This window comes from Rhinolophus sinicus, chromosome 2 (assembly GCF_057876585.1).
Source record: "Rhinolophus sinicus isolate RSI-liver-muscle chromosome 2, RSI-T2T, whole genome shotgun sequence".
NCBI classification, from domain to species: Eukaryota; Metazoa; Chordata; class Mammalia; order Chiroptera; family Rhinolophidae; genus Rhinolophus; species Rhinolophus sinicus.
In genome coordinates this window covers 94,740,393-94,760,551 of record NC_142502.1, presented here as the reverse complement: position 1 = coordinate 94,760,551, position 20,159 = coordinate 94,740,393, and the positions used below count along the sequence as shown (strand labels likewise).

At 52.9% G+C, this 20,159-nt stretch overlaps 1 protein-coding gene and 1 long non-coding RNA gene across 2 annotated transcripts; one reads left to right on the top strand and one right to left on the bottom strand.

Annotated features, from left to right (window-relative positions):
• Positions 1-92: 92 nt before the first annotated feature.
• On the top strand, positions 93-18,398 carry CAPN11 (calpain 11). The gene is made up of 21 exons (XM_019734798.3): positions 93-8,000; positions 8,371-8,440; positions 10,147-10,265; positions 11,033-11,166; positions 11,361-11,529; positions 12,910-12,993; positions 13,092-13,177; positions 13,409-13,483; positions 13,634-13,794; positions 13,998-14,167; positions 15,431-15,442; positions 15,720-15,931; positions 16,228-16,267; positions 16,372-16,437; positions 16,522-16,579; positions 16,708-16,772; positions 17,053-17,121; positions 17,329-17,407; positions 17,487-17,603; positions 18,081-18,139; positions 18,237-18,398. The coding sequence occupies exons 1-21, from the start codon at positions 7,755-7,757 to the stop codon at positions 18,261-18,263; spliced, it is 2,118 nt and encodes a 705-aa protein (XP_019590357.2). The 5' UTR covers positions 93-7,754; the 3' UTR covers positions 18,264-18,398.
• Positions 11,973-19,926, bottom strand: LOC141571659 (uncharacterized). Its single transcript, XR_012496622.2, has 3 exons — positions 19,433-19,926; positions 17,291-17,419; positions 11,973-15,975 (listed from the first exon to the last, which is right to left on the bottom strand). It is a non-coding gene; the product is annotated as an uncharacterized LOC141571659 (long non-coding RNA).
• Positions 19,927-20,159: the final 233 nt, after the last annotated feature.

Here is a 20,159-nt window from a genome sequence, read left to right as displayed (position 1 = left end):
CATCAGCTCAAACAGAAAAGTCCAGAAGGCCAAGTGAGGTTGAGGAACTGGGGGGAGGGCAGGGATTGAAGGGGGCGGGGATCCCAGGTCAGGGCTGGCTGGCATTGTCTGCAGAGGCTGAGGCCACTAAGGAAATGTCCTGGGGCCAGGGGCCCGGCCTCTGAAGGCTCTAGATCAGTTCTTCAGAACACAGCAGAGGAAGGGAAAAAACAGTTGTGTTCAGGAGACTGACCATCTGGAAATGACCACTGGTTTTGATTAGTGTGGTGCTAAGCAGAGTCCTGGAGGATAGGCTTTAAGAAGCAGCCAGGAGCAGTTTTGAACTGAGCAGCTTGACTCGTGAAGTCCCCTTGGGCCTCCTAGAGCCTGTTTCCATTTGGGCAGGCTGACACACTATTGCCAGTTGCCTAGCAAGACCCATCGGTCTCCACAACATGGTCTAGACAGACCTCAGGCTGGGCCTCTGGTCAGTTTAGACCCCTTGGTTCCTCAGTGTCCAGCATGCCCCCCTTCCCGCGGGAGAGGGTCTCCCCTAACCCCAGCTCACAGGGTCTTCTGGAAGGGCCTGAGCTCAAAGCAAGGTCTGAGTGTTTGCAGCTGTGAGGCCCCAGGTACTCCCCAAATAACACATGAAGTGAAGGCCCCAGGGAGGGCCTCTCAGGTTGGGAGGCTGTGGTAGAGGGGAACGCCTGAGCTCCCCCCAACCCTACCTGGTGTGTCTTCACCGGCAGAGCCCAAGTCAGCAGGGGGAATTACAACACAGCCATTTGACAGACATTTTCTGAACAAGGATTGAGTATCCAGCTCTGTGCTGGGTGCTTCAAAGGATCCAAGAGGTGCAGTGGTGGAATCGCGGAAGGGAGAGGAAAGCCACGGGGAGACCCAAAGTGTACCTCACTTGCTCTCCTTACAGCTGGGGCTAGCAGAAGATAATCAATAGGTGCTGAGGCTTTAGGTTCAAATCCCAGCTGTGTGACTTTGGAGATTTCCTGCTGTCCTTTACACACAAAGTACTTCTGACACCAAATGCATGGGCTTTTCCCACACCAACCAATTCTCCAGACCTCCAGGACCAGCTGGGTGTCCTACAATCCAATTCAGCCCTGACACTGTCTACCTGGAGAGAGCGTCAGATCCCACAGGTGAAGGGCTCAGTCAGATGCCAGTCACAAGTCCTAGGTTGTCACCTGTACATTTGACTGACCAGCTGTAAACGGATTCCCACAATCCCCTTCTTAGATTCAATAATTTGTTATGTATGACAGCTCACAGAACTCAGGGACACTCTTAGTTACATTTACCAGTTTATTGTAAAGATATGATACAGGGTGCAGGTGAAGAGCCAGCTGAAGAAGTACACAAGGTGAGGTCCAGAAGGAACCACAGAGCTTCTGTCCCCGTGGAAATGAAATGTGCCACCCTCCTAGCATGGGGATGTGTTCACAGACCCAGAAACTCTCTGAACCTGGTATTTTAGGGGGTTTTATGGCAGTTTCATCACGTAGGCATGATGGATTATTAACTCAATCTCCAGTCCCTCTCCCTTCCCTGGAGTATAAATGTTGGGGCTAAGAGTTCCAAGCTTCTAGTCATGGCATGGACGCCACCCAGGAGGCCTCCAAGAATCACCTCATTAGAACAAAAGATGCTCTTAGCACTTAGGAAATCCCCAGAAATTTAGGAGCTCTGTGTCAGGAACCACGGGCAGAGACCAAATAGATATGTCTTATTATGTCACCTCTGGACTTCACTTTTCTAAAGTGGGACCAATGAGGGGCAGGTGGGTGGCTCAGTTGGTTAGAGCGTGAGCTCTGGGCAATGGGGCTGCCGGTTCGATTCCCACATAGGCTAACTGCGCCCCCCGCAACTAGAATGAAGTCAGTGAGCTGCCGCTGAGCTCCCGGATGGCTCAGTTGGTTGGAGTGCGTCCTCTCAACCACAAGGTTGCTGGTTCGACTCCCCCAGGGGATGGTGGGCTGCGCCCCCTGCAACTAACAACAGCAACTGGACCTGGAGCTGAGCTGCACCCTCCACAACTAAGATTAAAAGGACAACAACTTGACTTGGAAAAGTCCTGGAAATACACACTGTTCCCCAATAAAGTCCTGTTCCTCTAAAAATATGTTTTAAAAAAAAAAATGGTACTAATGATACCGTGTCCTCAAGCTGTTTTAAGGATTAAAGACATGGAAAGTTCTTAGCCCAGTGTTTGGTACATAATAAAGGCTTAATAAACTGTAATTGATATTCTTGTAAGTGAGGAAATTGAAACCCAGAATAGGGGGCAGGGAGGACTTGCCCAAGGTCTGCTTAGAATAAGGCTCCGGATTCCACTCAGTTGTCTGAGCAGCTGCTCTGTACCCAACACACCAGCTGGCAGGGCTGAGGGGCACCAGGATGACCCTACAGTCCCCGTCCTCAGCGGCCCTACATTCTGTCCTATAAACCTGAGCTCCAAGGCAGACGTCCCAGCTCGGAGTTCACTCTTTCTCCTGAGAGGCACGACCGTCAGGCCAGTGGCCTACTCATGCCAAGGAGAGTGTTAAGGGTTGAATTGTGTCCCCCCAAAAAAGATATGGTGAAGTCCTTGCCCCCAGTACCTCAGCATGTGACCTTATTTGGAAGTAATTAGTTAACATGAGATCATGCTGGAATAAGGGGGGAGTGTGTGTGTGTGTGTGTGTGTGTGTGTCTTTGTAAGAAGAAGAAAGGGACACAACGCACCATGTAGAGACACAGAGAGAATGCTGTTGTCAGTAGGAAAGCGGCTTCTGGAAATGAGGAGGCTTTTAGGATAAAATAAAATGTCGGTTTGGGGTGTCAGGGACAACCCCTCCCTGGAAGCCTTGTGCTGAAGGAGAGGGACTCCGACACGTCCTGATTGGCTATACAGTGAGGGCAGCCAGCCTGGAGGCGGCCACCTGGGGTGGGGGTGCTGAGTCTCCCGACTCTGCAGGGAGATGGCCCTCAGGCTGGTGGGTGGGGACTGGGCAGAGAGAAAGGGGCTACATTACTGACAGTGCCAGCCTGTGGGGACCAGTGGGAAGGAGAAGAGAAGAGGCAGCTGTTAAAATGTGCCACTGACCTAGGAATCCCACTGCATTTGGAGAGTTCTGGGTGGGGGTGGGGATCTTCCTGCCCCTCCCCCCAGAACCTTCAACTGTCAAACAGCATACTAGCCACCAAAAGACTGTACTCTGCAGGTAGGCGCTGATGGGGGCTTGTCTCACTCCTGTACCAGGGCCTCCCCCCACAAAAGGGGCTGTGTCCCCTTGAGGGTGACTCTTCCGTCAGACTGGATGCTCTCTCGGAGCAGGAGCTGAGCCTTCTCCTCAGACATTTGGGAAAGAACAGGCTGCTGGTGTTCAGACCACAGGAGCCTTTCCTCCTGGTCTCCACTGAGAGGTTGGAGTCGGGAGAAGTGAGGGATGGGTTATCCCACTGTCACAGCGCCTTGGGGAAAAGGCTTGCCTGAGGGAGGTCCCAGCAGAGTTAGAGAATTAAACCTCCGGGAACAGAGAGAACCTCTCCCCAGGCTCGAGAAGCAGGCCCCTCGGTGCAGAAAGTCCAGATCTTAAGAAGGCCGCAGGAACACGTTGCATATTCAGGCCGGGACCAGACCTCAGGACCCGCAGGAGACAGCACTGAGGGGAAAGGAGGGGCTGGCAGAGCTGAGTTGTTCTGTGGGGGGGGGAAGTAAGTGGACAGAGGCAGCTGACTCCAGCTGGCGAGGGGCTCAGCCCTGCCCCCCAGCCAGCCGAGGAGGGCAGCTGGCTTCTGCTATAAGGTCACCCTAGACCCAGCCTCCTGGCTTCTTGGGACCTCACATCTGCCTGAGCCCTGGAAATATAGGCCTAGCCCTAGTAGGAGACCCCAACCCAGTCCTGGCTCTTCAGAAGTTTCCTTAAGCTGAACATTCTAGACAATATCTTCATTTCCTCCCAGCTCTGGATATTCAGCTGTCCATAAATCTACAGGTCCTATCTGATGGGGGTGCGGGGGTTAGGGGGCAGCCCCTAGTCTCAGAGATGACTCCCAGCCTACTGGGGAAGACAGGACACACACCAGGGACAGAAAGCTTCCTATCCATTCCTGCTCTGGCCATCTGCCTGTTCTCTCCACAGCCAGCCTTATCTGTCTGTCTCAGCTTGTCCCTGCCCACGTGACAGGGGCTTGGGCCTGTCTCCCTCTCTGGAAACATTGTGTTGATAACTATGGTGGAGTATGTGTGTGTGATTGTGAGTCCTCCCTGCCAATTGGCTGAGTAACAAGCTCACACCCAGCGGACTAGATATGCAGGATCTCAGGCAGGTTTTGGAATCAGGACGGTGAGCAATGGCTCCTTGGGCTGGGTGGTAACCCGCGGACGGAGGGCCCCAGGGAAATGAGGGACGTGAATTTTAACCTTCATCGCCTTGCCTGCCCTCTGACGTTCTCTTGGCACCAGCACCTTCTGGGGTCCTTCCAGACCCCCAAGAGAGCTCTGCACACTCACTCCCGGGGACAGGCCAGTCACAGAGCAGTTCCCCTCACCATGTGGGCGCCCTTAACCCAGGTTTCTCAACCTCAACACTCTTGCCATTTGGGGCAGGATAATTGTTTGTTGTGGGAGCTGTCCTATGCACTGTAGGATGTTCAGCGGCAGCCCTGACTTCTCACCACGAGGTGCCAGCAGCACCCTTCACCCCTCTCCCCAGTTATGACAACAAAAAATGGCTCTAGACATCGCCAAGCATACCCTGGGGGCATGATCATGGTCATCCCCAGTTGGGAACCACTGACCTAACTTCTCTGGGCGGGCCCTGGGTTGCAGCTGGGTCAGACAGACGGCAGTCATTCCCGCCCTGCCGGCCACACGGGGGAAAGGACCGGGCGATGACACAAAGTTCTCGGTTCTCCTCCTTCTCGGAGATGTTCTTCACCCTCATCTCTGGGCCCTTTTCATCTGAAGGGGTCTCCCTAGTTTTTCCACTGGATCTTAGGGCAAAGAAATAAGCCACACACACATACTCCACAGACACACACACTCCACAGACACACACACTCCACAGACACACACACACACACACACCACACACACACTCCTTTATTCCTTTCCCCCTATTCAGAGGGAGTGGGAAGGAGCTTCAGCAACCATGTCTAAGAGAAGCCCAGAGCATTTGGGTTGGAAGAGAGAGGGTGGAAGGAAAGGGAGGGGGAAGAAATCCCAGCTTTCGACTTCACTCACCCTTTTCCCTGTCCCCCCAACCCCCACTCTTCCAGAACCAGGAACTCATGGTGCACCCCATCCTCCAGGGAGCGGGGTGAGCTCAGAGCAGAGAAAGGAGGTAGTCACTCCCCCAGAACTCCCTGATTATCCCAGCCTCGGTGGCCTCTTTCCCTGGCACCCTCTCCCTGTCTCTGTGGCCCACGGAGCTGACCCCGAGGAGGGTCAGCCTGGGGATGGTCCTCTCAAAGCTCCACACAGGGGACTGTTCACTTCTGACTCCTCAGTGCCCAGCACAGAATAAATGCTCCCAAAGGGTGGCTGAGATGAGCTGGGGTTGGCTCCTAGGAGCTCAAACCTAGTGACAGAGAAAAACAAGCCCACAGATGTTCCCAATATGTTACGTGTGTTTGCGGCTTTCCTGATGATCGTTAAGGCCTATGAAGGAGGAGTGGGCAGGAGGCCATGTGATCCTAGCAAGAGCTCAATAAATATTATTAGTCAACCAGCCAGGTCAGTGGGGAGAAGGCAACTAACAGTAGCTGTGCCCCTGCTAAACTCCAGTCTTTTTCATGTATGTTGTATCATTTAATCCCGAAACACCCTTCAAGGTAGGGTATAGCAGCCTCTTTATACAGATGCGAAAACCAAGACTCAGAAACCTAAAGCAACTTGCCCCGTGTCACACAGTTACTCACTCTGGCTTAGTGCCCAGGGCACTAGGTCTGCTAAAGAGGAATTGGCTGCCTCCCTCACCCCTTTTCCAATACCTTATCTATCCTCAGTTGCCCCTCTCAGCTGAGGGGAAGTGGTTTAACAAAAACCACCTAGAGGCTGGAATAAAATGGAGGAAGGGACGGGCCACTCACCCTTCTCTCCAGCACAGTCTCTGCCCCTGCACCCAAGGCTCCCTCCCAGTAAGACAGCGAGTGTGATGGGTGAGAGCAGGCACCAGCCTGCCTAGGTGTGACCCTCCCTGCCTCTGCTGCCTGCCAGGTGTGCGGCCTCGAGGAAGGTCAACCTCTCTGGGCTTCAGTTTCTCCCTCTGTAGCAGAGACAATAACAACAAACCTAACCAAGAGGGTGTCGTGAGGATTCAATGAGGTAATGCACATAAAGTGTTTAGGACCATGGCACGCCTGTGCTGAGTTTTTAAACACTGTTAACTATTATTTTTATAAATGCTATGTAAGTGCTAGTTATTTTTCTAACGAAGGGAGTATTCCTAATATCTTCTCATCACAAGCGACAGGCTGTGCGGAAAAAGCAAAGGACAGAATCCCAAGTCTTTCTGCAGCAAACTCACCCTAATCCTTATGACCAGTAAGTGGGGCTGGGCGCCTCCAGGCCTCAGGACCCCAAGGGGACCCCAAAGAAACCTTTATCCTGTGGCCAGGACCTCTGCCCATCGCCCACACCAGTGCTCTGGATTCCCTGAGTTAAGCTGAGCCCTTTTTGGTCCCCAGGCACGGCCTGTTGGCAGTGCTGGGTTAGAGTTTGCAAGTCCCACCATGTGCTGGGCACCGGCTCAAGGGTGTGGGGGGGATCTCTCTGATGGAACAGAGGGTCCCATGGATGAGCCACACACCCATCTATCCCTTCACAGGATCCTTATAGGGCCCTCTTCCTGTGAAGGAGCTAAGGTGCACAAACTTCCTCCTTCCCAGGAGCTGCCAGGGAACAGCATTCAAAACATTTATTGAGCACCTGCTATGTGCTCTATACAACAGCAAACAAAATATACAAAACTCCCTGTCCTCATGATCTATCAATCTAGTAAGGGAGGAAAACAATAAAATATTCAGTACATCAGGGACTAGAGTGAGACAGAGAGTTGGGGGGCTGGGGAGGGCAGGAGAGAGAAAATGTGGATTTGCAAACTACAGTGCAAGGCAAGGCATTCGTTCATTCATTCAATCATCCATCCACCAAAAGCTTTTCTGAGCCCCTGCCTGGCCAGGCGCTGTACATTCCTCATTTTGTTTGTCCATCCATCAGCTGATGGCATTTGGGGTTTTTTCTCATTTTTTGGCTATTGTAAATAATGCTGCTATGAACATTTGTGTGCAAGATTTTTTTTGTTTGTTTGGTTGTTTTCTGTTTTGTTTTGTTTTGGGGTTTTTTTTTTGTGTGTGTGTGTGCAAGGTTTTGAATGGACATACATTTTCATATCTCTTGGCTATATACCTGGGAGTAGAATTGCTAGTTTACATAGTAACTCTGTGTTTAACTGTTTGAGGAACTGCCAGACTGTCTTCCAAAGTGTCTGCACCTTTTTACACACCCACCAGAAGTATATGAGGCTTCCAATTTCTCCACATCCTCACCAACACTTGTTATTATTAGTCTTTGATTAGAGCCATCCTAGTGAGTGTGGAGTAGTTTATCATTATGGCCTTGGTTTGCACTTGTCTGGTGTCTAAAGATGTTGAACAGTTTCTCATGTGATTAGTGGTCATTTGTGTATCTTCTTTAGAAAAATATCTATTCAGATCCTTTGCCTATTTTTTACTTGGGTTATTTGTCCTTTTATGATTAAGTGGAGACCATGTTCACGGAGAAGGGAATGGCAGCTCATATAAGCCAGAACCGACTCAAGGCCCAGGGCGTGGGCCAACACCACAAGGCCCGGAACTACAGTAACCAGAGCTTCGAGGAGCTGCAAGCACTCTGTCTGAGGAAGGGGGAACTGTTCCGGGACCCCATATTCCCTGCCGAACCCACTTCACTGGGCTTCAAGGAAATGGGCCCCAACTCCAAAAATGTGCAGAACATCTTCTGGAAACGGCCCGGTGTGGGTACTGGGAGGGAAGGCATGGCCTCCTGGGCTGAGGGGAGGATTGTAGCGATGCCCATGTCACTTCGATAATTTCCAGTCCCCCATAGCCCTATCCTGGCCTTGGCACTAAGCTACCCTTCCGTCAGGGCTGGGGACAGTTCTGCACATGCTTAAGCAAAACATCTCAGGTAACCCCTGGGAAAGTTACTTACCAACCTTTGCCATTCCAACCTGCAATTGTAACGACCTGGTCCTGCACTCTCTCCCCTCCCCTATCCATGTTTTCCCCTGGAACTTGCAGGCGGGCATCACTCCCCAGGAAAGGTGGGAAGGAGATTGGGGAGGGGGTCCTGGGCTCCCTCAAACCTTTATTCGTTCCTTGCAGGAAATCACAAATGATCCTCATTTCATTGTGGATGAGATCACCACGACTGACATTTGCCAGGGGCTACTCGGTGAGTGGAGGGGGTACTTGGTGAGTGGGGAGCAGAAAGTCGGTCTCCACTGGGGGCGGCAGGGGTGAATTGGGGCAGAGGGCTGAGGTGGGGGCCAGAATGCCACAGCGTCTTTGAAGGCTGGGGAACTGGGACCCCTAGCTTCAGAATCCCCTTCTGAGGAGATGGTAGTGAGAGTGTCCGGTGGGTCTTTCTGCTCCCCCCTAATCTGGATTGCACCCCCACCTGCTGCAATATAGTTTGGGAGTAAGCTAGGGTGATATATTAGTTATCGACCACTACACAGTAAGTTACCCCAAGACTTCAGTGCCTTCAAGAAACAACAAATGTGACAGCGTCTCACAGTTTCTGTGGGCAGGAATTCGGAAGCGGACGGGTCTGGCTCAGGGTGTCAGGAGGCTGCAGCCTACATGCCAGTCAGGGCGGCAGTCATCTGAAGGTTTGGTGGGAGCTGGAGGATTTGCTTCTAGGGGTGTGCTCACATAGCAGGAGGAGGCCCGAGTGTCCACACCACACAGTAGCTGGCCGTTCCCTGAGTGAGTGAGCCAAGAGGGAGAACAAGGCGGAAGCCATAACGCCTTTACCACCTAGTCTCAGAACGCGCGCGCGCGCACACACACACACACACACACACACACACACACTCTCACACCTCACACACACACGGTAAAGTAACCTCCACTGCATTCTACTTGTTAGAAGCAAGCACAAAATCTGGCCCACACTCAAGGGGAGGAGAAGGAGGGGAGGCATGTCAAAGAACTTGACATAGGAGTATTTTAAAGCCACTGCAGGTGCCAGAACTTCCTCTGTCTCAGGTATCAAATAAAGAGGCACTGGGCCCCCTCAGCCTACTCTCCCACTGGCTCCTATGGGCAGTCCCAAGAGATATCTTCCTCCCTAAACCAGGTCCTATTCCACGGTTTCCTCCAAAGCCCTCATTGCATCTTTAGGAAAAAGGCCAGGGTGGGCTGAATTCTGTCACATATGCGGCAGAGAAGAGGGCAAGGTGTGGGCGTGGCAGAGGCCAAGGAGAGCTTAGTTCCCACAGCAGCCCCGGGCTGGATATCAGAGGAGGTGCCCTTAACCTTCCTTTCCTACCCTCTGCCTCCCTTCTACGTATCTCAGGCCTCCAGAGGCCACAGGAGCTTTCCCAGTCCCCTCAGCCTCAGCCTGGCTCAAAGTCCTCACACCAGGCACCACCTGCCCTACAGCCCCAGCCCATGGGGTCTGAGATCCCCAGGAGAGAGATGGTAACAGATGACCTCAGACCAGGCATACTGCCCCTGAGCCCCTTGGGTCTCCAATAGTATGCGGGTGATATCAGGGAGAGATAGCTTGTCATGAGGTACATGTGGGGGGCATGGGGGAAGGTGACCGGTTTGTTGAAGGGATGAGAGAAAACTGGCTCCCTCCCAAAGAAAGCAAGTCCCAGAGTGAGGAGCAAGACCAAGGCTAAAAGTTCCTCCCCACCCCCAAACCCCCAAACCAAAGCATCTGGCTCTGCTTTGTAAATCCCTCTCCTGACAGAAATGGTAGAGAGGCTTACCCCATCTGCAGGGCCTGTCCCTTCGGCCCTCCATCTCCACACTTGCTTCTGTAGCAGGAGGGCCTGCCAGGGAGCGGCTGCTCCTCAAGGGCTTGGATTCTGGGACCTACATACATACGGGAGTGCTCAGCGGGGGAGCCCCTGCCTGTCTTTCCAGGGGACTGCTGGCTTCTGGCTGCCATTGGTTCCCTCACCACGTGCCCCAAACTGCTGTACCGCGTGGTACCCAAGGAGCAGAGCTTCCAGAGAAACTATGCTGGAATCTTCCATTTTCAGGTGAAGGCTGATCTGTGGGGTGCATGTTGGGGGGGACTGAGGGAGGGAGAGAGAGAATTAGTACGTGCTTTGAAGTTTACCTTTTTTCTTTTTGAAAAATGACATTTATTAGGGTGGGTTTTTGCCTATTATCAGAGAAATATCTGCTCAGTAAAGAAATCACTAAAAATCTGTTCACCAATTTTTTAAACGCCTTCCCAAAATAATTGTTATCGGTTTGTGACTCTCCTCTTTCTCCTTCTCCTCTCTTTTTCTCTCTCTCTCAGTACATACACACACACATACATATACACATGTGTGTGTATGTGATTTTGGGAGTCTGTGTCACATAAGTTTTGCAATCTGCTCTTTAAATTTAGTGACATGTGGATGAATTCCCATATCATAAAATATTTCTGAGAATCACTGGGGTTTTTAAGACCTCAGAAATCCTAAAGTTCAGCCAAAGTCTAAAGATGGGTAGGGTCCCTCTGGAGGCCCTGGCATGACCTGGAAATGAGGTGGGGGTGCGGTTTATGCTTTCTGTTGCCTTTCACTCTCTCTATTCAGCCTTTCTGGAGAGTCGGCTCTCTAACACTGGTGTGTCACTGAACATGGCCACCAGGAGGCGTTCGTGTAACAGACTTCTCACACAAGGAGTGTGTGTGTGTGTGTGTGTGTGTGTGTGTGTGTGTGTGTGTGTGTGTGTTATATGCATGTGCTTGGAGGGGGGTCCTGGGGCAGACAGATGCCCCATGCCCCGCTGAGGTCCATCTTGCTGCCTACAGATTTGGCAATTTGGGCAGTGGGTGGACGTGGTGGTGGACGACCGGCTGCCCACAAAGAATGGCAAACTGGTGTTCGTGCACTCAGACGAGGGCACTGAGTTCTGGAGTGCCCTGCTGGAGAAAGCGTATGCCAAGTGAGTGACCTGAGCCAAGGAACTGGGTTTGCCTCCAAACCTGCCCCACCAGTTGGCAGATATGGGGGCAGCTGGAATCAAGGGAAGGGGCAGGGAGTAGGCAGGGCATCCTTCCCTTCCCTCACCACACCCTCTGATATCCACACTCACATCTCTATCCCAGAGCCCGAACAGTGCTCTCTCTGTGCCCACAGGCTGAGCGGGTCCTATGAAGCACTGTCAGGGGGCAGCACGGTAGAGGGCTTTGAGGACTTCACAGGGGGTGTGACCCATAACTTCCAACTCCAGAGGCCCCCTAAGAACCTGCTGCGAATACTTAGGAAGGCCACACATCGATCCTCCCTCATGGGCTGCTCCATCGAAGTAAGCCATGCTTGGTCCTGCCTCAGGGCCTTTGCACCTGCTGTTGCTGTCACAAGAAGGTTCTTTCCCCCAGATACCTGCATAGATAGCTCCTTCTCATTCATGTTTCAATTCAAATGCCCCTTCCTCAGACTAGTCTTCCCTGCCTTCCAATCTAAATTAGCTAGTCTCTACTTTGAAATTATGATGTGAAACTGCCTTACTTATTTATGTATTTATTCATAGCCTTTGTTCTCCAGACAGTTTTCACATTCCATGAGGCAGTGACTTTGTTTTAGTCACTGCTGGATCCTGCAACTTAGCATGGTGCCTGGTATGCAATAGATACCCAACAAATATTTGTTCAAATAAATAAGTGAACCTAGAGTGCCACCGTATGACCTGGCGATTGCAATCTTGGGCATTTAATCTTGTGGGATGAAGGCTTATGTCCACACAAAAGCCTGAACATAGCAGCTTTATTTGTAATAGCCAGAAACTGGAAACAACCTAGATGTCCTTCAAAGGGTGAATAGTTCAACTGTGGTGCACACACTCAGCAAGTAAAAAATAAAAAATGAACTATTGACACACGCAACAACTTGGGTATGCTGGCAGCCTGTTAGCTCAGTTGGTTAGAGCCTGGTGTTCTTAGCAGCAGGGTTGCCGATTTAGTCCCCACATGGGCCACTGTGAGCTGTGCCCTCCCCAACGAAATTGAAACAACTACTTGACTTGGAGCTGATGGGTCCTGGAAAAACACACTTAAATAAATAAAAGTTTTTTAAAACAGGGGGAGGAAAGTATTCGAGCACTTTCGCTTATGACTAGCAAAATGACTTAAAAAAAAATCACTTAAAGAAAAAAAAAAAGCCAATCCCTAAAGGTTCTGTCTTATATGATTCCATTTATATGACAGTCTTGAAATGACAAAATAAAAAAACAGGAAGCATATTAGTGGTTGTCGGACGTGAGGGAGGAGGGTAATAAGAAAGAGGTGGGTGTGGTTATAAAAGGACAACACAAGGGATGCTTGTGGGGATGGAAATCTGTACCGTGACTATGATGGGGGGTACACAAACTTAACCATGTGATAAAACCGCACAGAACACACACACATACTAGTAAAAGTGGGGAAGTCTGGAAAAGATTGATAGATTGCATCCACGCCATCACCCTGGTTTTGATATTGTACTAGTCTTTGCACAAAGGGGGCCCTGGATATGGGGTGCATGGGGATGGCTCTGTAGTATGTTTTACAATTGCATGTAAGTCTACAATGATTTGAAAATACAAAGTTTCATCTTAAAGAAATGAGCCCGTAGCGTTCTCCCCTCTGGTCAGGCGTCGCAATCCTTCTGACCAGGTCCTGAATTCCTCTCCTTCCTCTCTGTTCTGTAGATCACCAGCGACAGTGACTTGGAATCCGTGACCCAGAGGAGGCTGGTGAGAGGACATGCTTACTCAGTGACTGGACTTCAGGATGTGAGTCTGACAGCTGCCCCTGACCCTGAGGGGCATGTGAAGGAAGAGCACTTCCTCCCGCCCCCTTGCTCCTGACCTTTACGGCACACCCCACCCAGGTCTGGTACCGAGGCAAGACGGAAACACTGATTCGGGTCCGGAATCCCTGGGGCCGGATGGAGTGGAATGGAGCCTGGAGTGACAAGTAGGTGCCCCTGCCCAGGTGAGAGGCAGAGCACACAGCAGGCCCATGAGCCAGGCCGTGCCACAGAGGGACCCACGGGTGCACCAGGTTGCTTTCCTCCCCTCTAGATTCTCCGGCTGACCCAGGAACCCCTGTAGGCAGGCATTCAGGGTGAGGGAATGTCTTGGGGAGAAAGGAGGTGCCTCCTGACCTACAGCCCCTCCCCCTCCCCCTCACTTGTCTCTGCTTTAGTGCCAGTGAGTGGGAAGAGGTGTCCCCCGGCATCCGGAAGCAGCTGCTGCACAAGATGGAGGATGGGGAGTTCTGGTCAGTGTGGCTTGGGTGGGCTTCCTCCTCCCCCCACACCCCAGCCCTTCCTCTCCCCACCCCCACCCTCCCTCCTGTGCCTTGGATGTGGAGGCTCCTGGGAAGGGCTGTGCCGCTGATGGGCTGTAGCACCCACGCCCTGCCTCACAGGATGTCCTATCAAGATTTCCTGAAGAACTTCACATCCCTGGAGATCTGCAGCCTGATGCCGGACGCGCTCTCTGGGGACTACAAGAGCTGCTGGCACACCACCTTCTATGAGGGCAGCTGGCGGAGGGGCAGCACGGCGGGGGGCTGCAGGAACCACCCTGGTGGGTGAGGGGAGTGAGAGGGCCTGGCGCCTGGGATGGGCCACTGACTCACCACACAACCCCACCTGGGGACCCAGGGTCACGGGGGTCAGCGTCCATGATGGGGTCAGGGGCCACTGGGCTCTGCAGGGGAGGCAGGCTTGTGGCTGGGAAGCCGGGGCACCTGGGAAGGGCAGAGTCATCCTGACCCACTTCCTCCACAGACACATTCTGGACCAACCCCCAGTTTAAGATCTCTCTCCCCGAGGAGGACGATGACCTAGAGGATGAGGAAGCTGTCTGCACCTGCCTGGTGGCCCTGATGCAGAAGAACTGGCGGCAGGCACGGCCCCAAGGAGCCCAGCTGCAGACCATTGGCTTTGTCATCTACACGGTGGGCGCCCCAGCCGACCCCTCAGCCACTCTTGCTCCTTCTCCTGGCCTCACCCCCGGGGCCACTGCCCACTCGGGAGTGGCACCCTCTCCAACAGGCTCCACAGCCCTGGCTCTTTCTTAAGTAGTGCATTGTGCTTTTGAGACAGGCCCACAGTTTGCTTTTAACAGATTTTTAAATCTAAAACATGTAGGTAACACTTCCTTTGTGCCAGGCGTCCGTCCAAGGGCCTTGTGAATAGTAACGCCTTTTCTAAAGGAGATTGAGAGCCAGAGAGGTGAGGTCACTTGCCCAAGCTCACACAGGCAGGGGTCAGCAGCAGAGTGTGTGTCCCGATTCCCAGACACTCCGAGATTTCTGCACAAGCCCCCACCACCAAGCCTCCCCCCAGATGTCCCACCAAGAACCTGGACTCCAGCAGCCAAGAGAAATCCCCGACAAGTATTTCCCAAACCATGCTTTGCAAAATCCTAGAAATGGCCGTTTGTTCATTCTCTTCTATATTCAACGAGTATTTATGGAACAGCTACTGTATGCTGGGACCCAGTCCAGTCTCCGGGGGGGTCAATAGTGAACAAAACAGACACAAGCCGGGCACTTCTCCTAGGCCACGAGTTCCCCAGGTTAACTTAACAGACACGCTTCAAAATGTTTGCAAGGTTAGATGCACTCCTTCTGGGAAAGGCTCTGTTCTTTCCCCCCACCCAGAGCTCTCCAGTGCCATCAGCATATTAACTGTTCTGGTCGTTCCCTCAGGAGAGCAATCTATGTATCTTGGTTTCACTCTCCTTTCTACAAATGTAATTGTGCTGAACCCTCAATTTCATCCTCCCCTATTAGACAGCTTCCTGCAGGATGTGAGCGTTCCATGGAAATGCTCATGTTTAGGAAAGTGCTCTCCTAGATTGTCACCCCAGGTCTTTTCATTTTTGAGCAGTGTGAAATGGGGCATGTTACCTCACCTTTTGGGGAGCCTGTGTCCTGTCCTTAACCTGCAGTGGTAAAAGTCTCCCCCTGGCAAAACACGGTGTAACCTGTACTTTGCTGTCCAAAGCTGAGGAATGATTAATTCTGGGACTTTTAGCTCAGAGCCCACACCCCACCCCATCACCAGTGTCCCAGGGCCTTAATACACCCCCGCCCAACACACACACACACACACACACACACACACACACACACACACACACACACATTGTGGACATTCCACAGGCCTGAGCCCCTTCACCACCCTAGTGATCCTCCTGTCTCTTCCCTCCCCAGGTTCCAAAGGAGGTACAGAGACGTTGGGCTTGATCGTGGCCAGGATGCCTGTGCATGGGAAAAGGGTGGAATTTGGCAAAGGGCTCTGGGGGCCCCTGGGTTAGGATTCCAGCCCCCTCAGGCCCTGGGTGGGAGTCGGAGAAAGAAGAGACCGCACCGGGGTTACCTGCCAGCTGGGCAATGTCCAGTCAGTTGGCGGAGATGCCTACCCAGCCAAGCTTCACCTTGGGGGTCCCTCTCTCCCAGCCGTCCCAGGCCAGCCTTGAACCCACCTCCAGGGCACATGTAGTTGCAGAACATCCAGGATATCCACCTGAAGAAGGACTTCTTCACGAAGTATCACGATAATGGCTTCTCAGAGATCTTCACCAACACACGGGAGGTGAGCAGCCATCTCCAGCTGCCTCCAGGGGAATATATCATCATTCCCTCCACCTTCGAGCCACACAGGGATGTTGACTTCCTGCTTCGGGTCTTCACAGAGAAGCACAGCGAATCCTGGTGAGGGGCCCCTCCTCGTTGCTCCAAGGTCACCTGCCCAAGAGCTGTAAGATACCAAACTCAGGCAGCAGTCTTCTGGTCCTCCCCTACCCTATCCCTATTTTACAGTGAGGGAAACTGAGGCATGAGGAGGGGAAGTCCCAGTTAGTAGCAGAGCCAGAACCAGAACCCAGATGCCATGGGGCCTCTTCCATATTGCTTCAGATATATGCTATGACAAACCCCCTAACCACCCCACTGAAATCCCTGTCTCTCTGACATCTGGTAACCCCTGAGCTTCATTCACTTTTGCCCAGGGAAATGGATGAAGCCAACTGTGCTGAGCTGCTCCAAGAGGTGAGAGAAGGCTCTGTGGTTGGGGAATCGGAGGAAGCCTCTGGGGGGCGGAGGTGTAAAGGAACTTCCTGGACTGGGGCCGATTCCCACTCCTTTCCCTCCAGGAGAACATCTCTGAGGATGATATAGACGAAGATTTCAGACATTTGTTTGAGATAGTGGCAGGAGAGGTGAGAGGCTGAGAGCTGGGAGCGGAAAGGAGGTGGACTGGAGCTGAAGGGGCCAGAGCAGGGGTTTACGGTCCCCCTTCCTAGGGCAAGGAGATAGGCGTGTACGAGCTACAAAGGCTGCTCAACAAGGTGATCTTCAAACGTGAGTGTCCCAGCCCTGCTGCTCACAGCCCTTTCCCCACAGCATTCCCCCGCCTTGACCACTCTTTGCAGCCCCCACTCACCCCCACTCACCCCTTCTCTTGCTCCTGCCTCTTCCCTCCCTCACAGTCAGTAACCTTAAGAGCAAGGGCTTCAGCCTGGACGTGTGTCGCAGCATGATCAACATCTTGGATGTATCTTCCTGTCCAGTGGGTGGTCCTGTCTGGTGTTCTCCGCCCCTGTCCCCCTACCCCTCCGCCTGGCCGGAGGTTAACTCTCTGGCCAGCCATGCCCTCCTTCCTGATGGGAAGTAGACTCTCGGGCAGCAAAAGACGCCAGTTTTTCTGGCTGTTACCATAGTTACCAGCCAGCACCCCGTGGTCTTGTCCCCCTACCCTGTGAGTCCCTCTGCTTCCCTGCCCCCACAATGACCCCTCACTCCTCCTCCGATATCCTTGACCACGCGCCCCCCAGAAAGATGGCTCTGGCAAGCTGGGGCTCCTGGAGTTCCAAATCCTATGGAAGAAAATCAAGAAATGGACGGTAACGGGCTTCAGAGCGGGGGGGCAGTTCATGTGGGTGAGAAAGGGAGGTCCTCAAGAGGGATGGGGATTAGTGAGGATGAACCTAGAACTGGAGCCCCTGGCCACACACACGCACACACACACACACAAGAACGGGGTCTGTTGTTTCATTATTTCAAGCACCATACCATGCGTATGGCCCTCCCTCATCTGTGTGTTCCTTCAGGACATCTTCCGAGAGTGTGACCAGGACAACTCAGGCACCTTGAACTCCTATGAGATGCGCTTGGCAATTGAGAAAGCAGGTGGTCAGGGGTCTGGAGGAGGGGGAGGCAGTGGTCAGAGGGCTAGACCGTTCCCCCTCCACACTCCTCTCTCTCCCAGGCATCAAGGTGACTAACAAGGTGACGCAAGTGATGGTGGCCAGGTACGCAAATGAGAACATGATCATGGATTTTGACAGCTTCATCAGCTGTTTCCTGAGGCTGAAGGCCATGTTCAGTGAGTCAGGCATCTGCCCGCTGTCCATCCTAGGCGGGGGACCCCTGGCCTTCTCCCACACACCCGCATGAGGAGCTCTGCCCTAGAACCACTCCCCCTTATAGGACTCAGATAATCTGCGTTCAAACCCTAGCTCCACCACTTGCTAGCTCTGTGCCTTGAGTAAGTCGCTTTATCTCTCTGTGCCTCTGTTGCCTCGCCTGTGAGATGGAGATAATAATAGTCATGCCCCCATGAGAAGGAGGCACAGATTAAATGAGTTAGTATATGGACAGCACTCAGAACTGGGCTTGGATCATGGCAACTTTCTGAGTTGTGGTCATTAATCCCCTGCGTGGCGGGAGGTGGAGGGTTTAGCTGGGGAGCAGCAAGGGACAGCCTCTAACACGCTCTGACATCCTCCCTGGTTGGGAGTGGGTCTTTCAGACCACTGACTCAGCTCTCAACTCCGCCTCCCTTGATTCCTCCCCAAAACAGCATACTTTCTAACCATGGACCCCAAGAATACTGGCCATATTCACTTGAACCTGAACCAGGTACATGGAAGGGAGCTTACCACGCCCTCACCCATGGCTCTCTCCAGACATCCTGTCCCACCCCCACCTCTCCCATGTGCTGCTTCTCTCCCCACAGTGGCTGCAAATAACCATGTGGGGCTAGAGGGGCTTCAGGAGCCTGGCTCACTACCACCACCACCACCACCACCACCACCACCACCCGCCCACTGGGGGTTCTGCCCCAGGGGGCGAGTACTCTTTGCAGCTGTCAGCTCTGCAGTCTCTGCTGACGGAATGGGCTCCAGTAGCAGCACTTGGGCCCAGATGCCATGTTTTCTCTAGCAGTGGACCTCCATGCCCACCCTCCCAGTTCAAAGTGTTTCTCTTTTTCCCCAGCTAGGCTTCTGGTGGCTGGATTTACCCCCATAGTCTCTCTCCCTCTCTGAGTCTATTTTATTAAAGATTAAGTGACATTTCCCCAGTTCCCCTGGCTGGGGAGGCTCTCCACACTTTCTGTCCTGCCCACACCACCCTGCCGACCACCCTGCTTGGCATGGCCTCTCTCTCTCTCCTTTCTCACTCAGGGGCATTATTATAATAAACAGCACATGCCACTGCCTTCTGTGTCTCTATGTTTCCATGCCAGGAAAAGACTGGCGGGGGTGGAAGTCACTTCCCTGGCACAGGGGGTGGAAGGGTGGAAGGGGTGCGAGTGGGGGGTGGGTTCCAGTAGTTCTCAGGATGGTACCACCCCACTTCCAGGGAGCATTTAGACATTTGTGGTTGTCACAAAAGCTAGAGGGCACTATTGGCATTTATGGGCAATGCAGGGGATGCTAAAGGCACATCCCTGTGAACTGTACTGAGCAGAGCCATGGGGCAGCGTCCGAGGGGAGGGCTGAGCCAGGGCCCAGCCAAGCACCCCCACTGGAGCTGAACAAAGTTAGGGGTCCACAGGGCCCTGAGCCTCCTCCCCTCCTCATTCAAAATGGGGTCTCCAGAGGTGGCACTGCAGGTGTCTTAAAGGTCAAAAATCCAACAGCTGCAAAAGCCAACAGGTCAGATATGAACTGACCCTCCTGGGTGTGACGCTGGGAGGGGTGAGGATTGTGACACAGGTGAATTCTCTCCTGCCTTGAGGTGTTCATATTCAAATAGTTATTATTGTCAGAACATTGCTGCTGCCAAACTAGTGCCCTCACAGGAAGCATCCAGGGATCCTCAGTCCACCAGGTCTTGACCTTGGAGTCTCTGCCCAGACGCTCCCAGCCCCCCAGCCCCCAGCCTCCAGCTGCCGTGCAAAGTTGGAGACTATCTGCCGCAGCTCCTCACCAGCACTCCTCCCGTCGTCCCCATCCTTCCTGATCTCTCCACGGCTTCCAGAGCTCTGGTCTCTCTGACCGGGACACTGGGGCATGCGAGTTTCTCAGCCTCTTGGAGAGGAACAGCCTCCACATTTCCTTTGATTAGGGAGCTGTCAACCCCAAATGACTAACTCCTTCCTGATCTGTGTACATTTCCTGCTTCCCAAGATAGCTGGCTTCATGTTTCCTCCTAGAGCAACGCTAAAGGCTCCCGTCCATTTGCACTGACCCACCCACCTCTCTTATGCTTAGTTGGGGGCTGGCATTCCAATATCCCTTGATCTCGAGACTAACTGCATGAGCCCTGCCCCCACTCCTTTGTGACTTCAAAGATTAAACCGAATCTGCCAATGCTCCTTCCATCACCACCCCCACCACCTCCTGAGGAATCATTTCCCACCGGCCCTACCACCCCCTCTCCCTTGTCTCCCCTCAAGGTCATACTGTGTTAAGAAGCCTATTTTTTTTTTTCTTTTAAGGAGGACGCAGCTCACAGTGGCCCGTGCGGGGATCGAACTGGCAACCTTGGTGTTATTAGCACCACGTTCTAACCAACTAAGCTAACCAGTCACCCCAAGAAGCCTCTTAATGACTGATTCCTCCACCCCTATCTTTTGCCACCTTTTCTCCAAAGAGCTGCTCTCTAAGGAGTGAAGGTCCCCAGGGGCGGGGTCAGGGATCACAGTGGGGAGGCC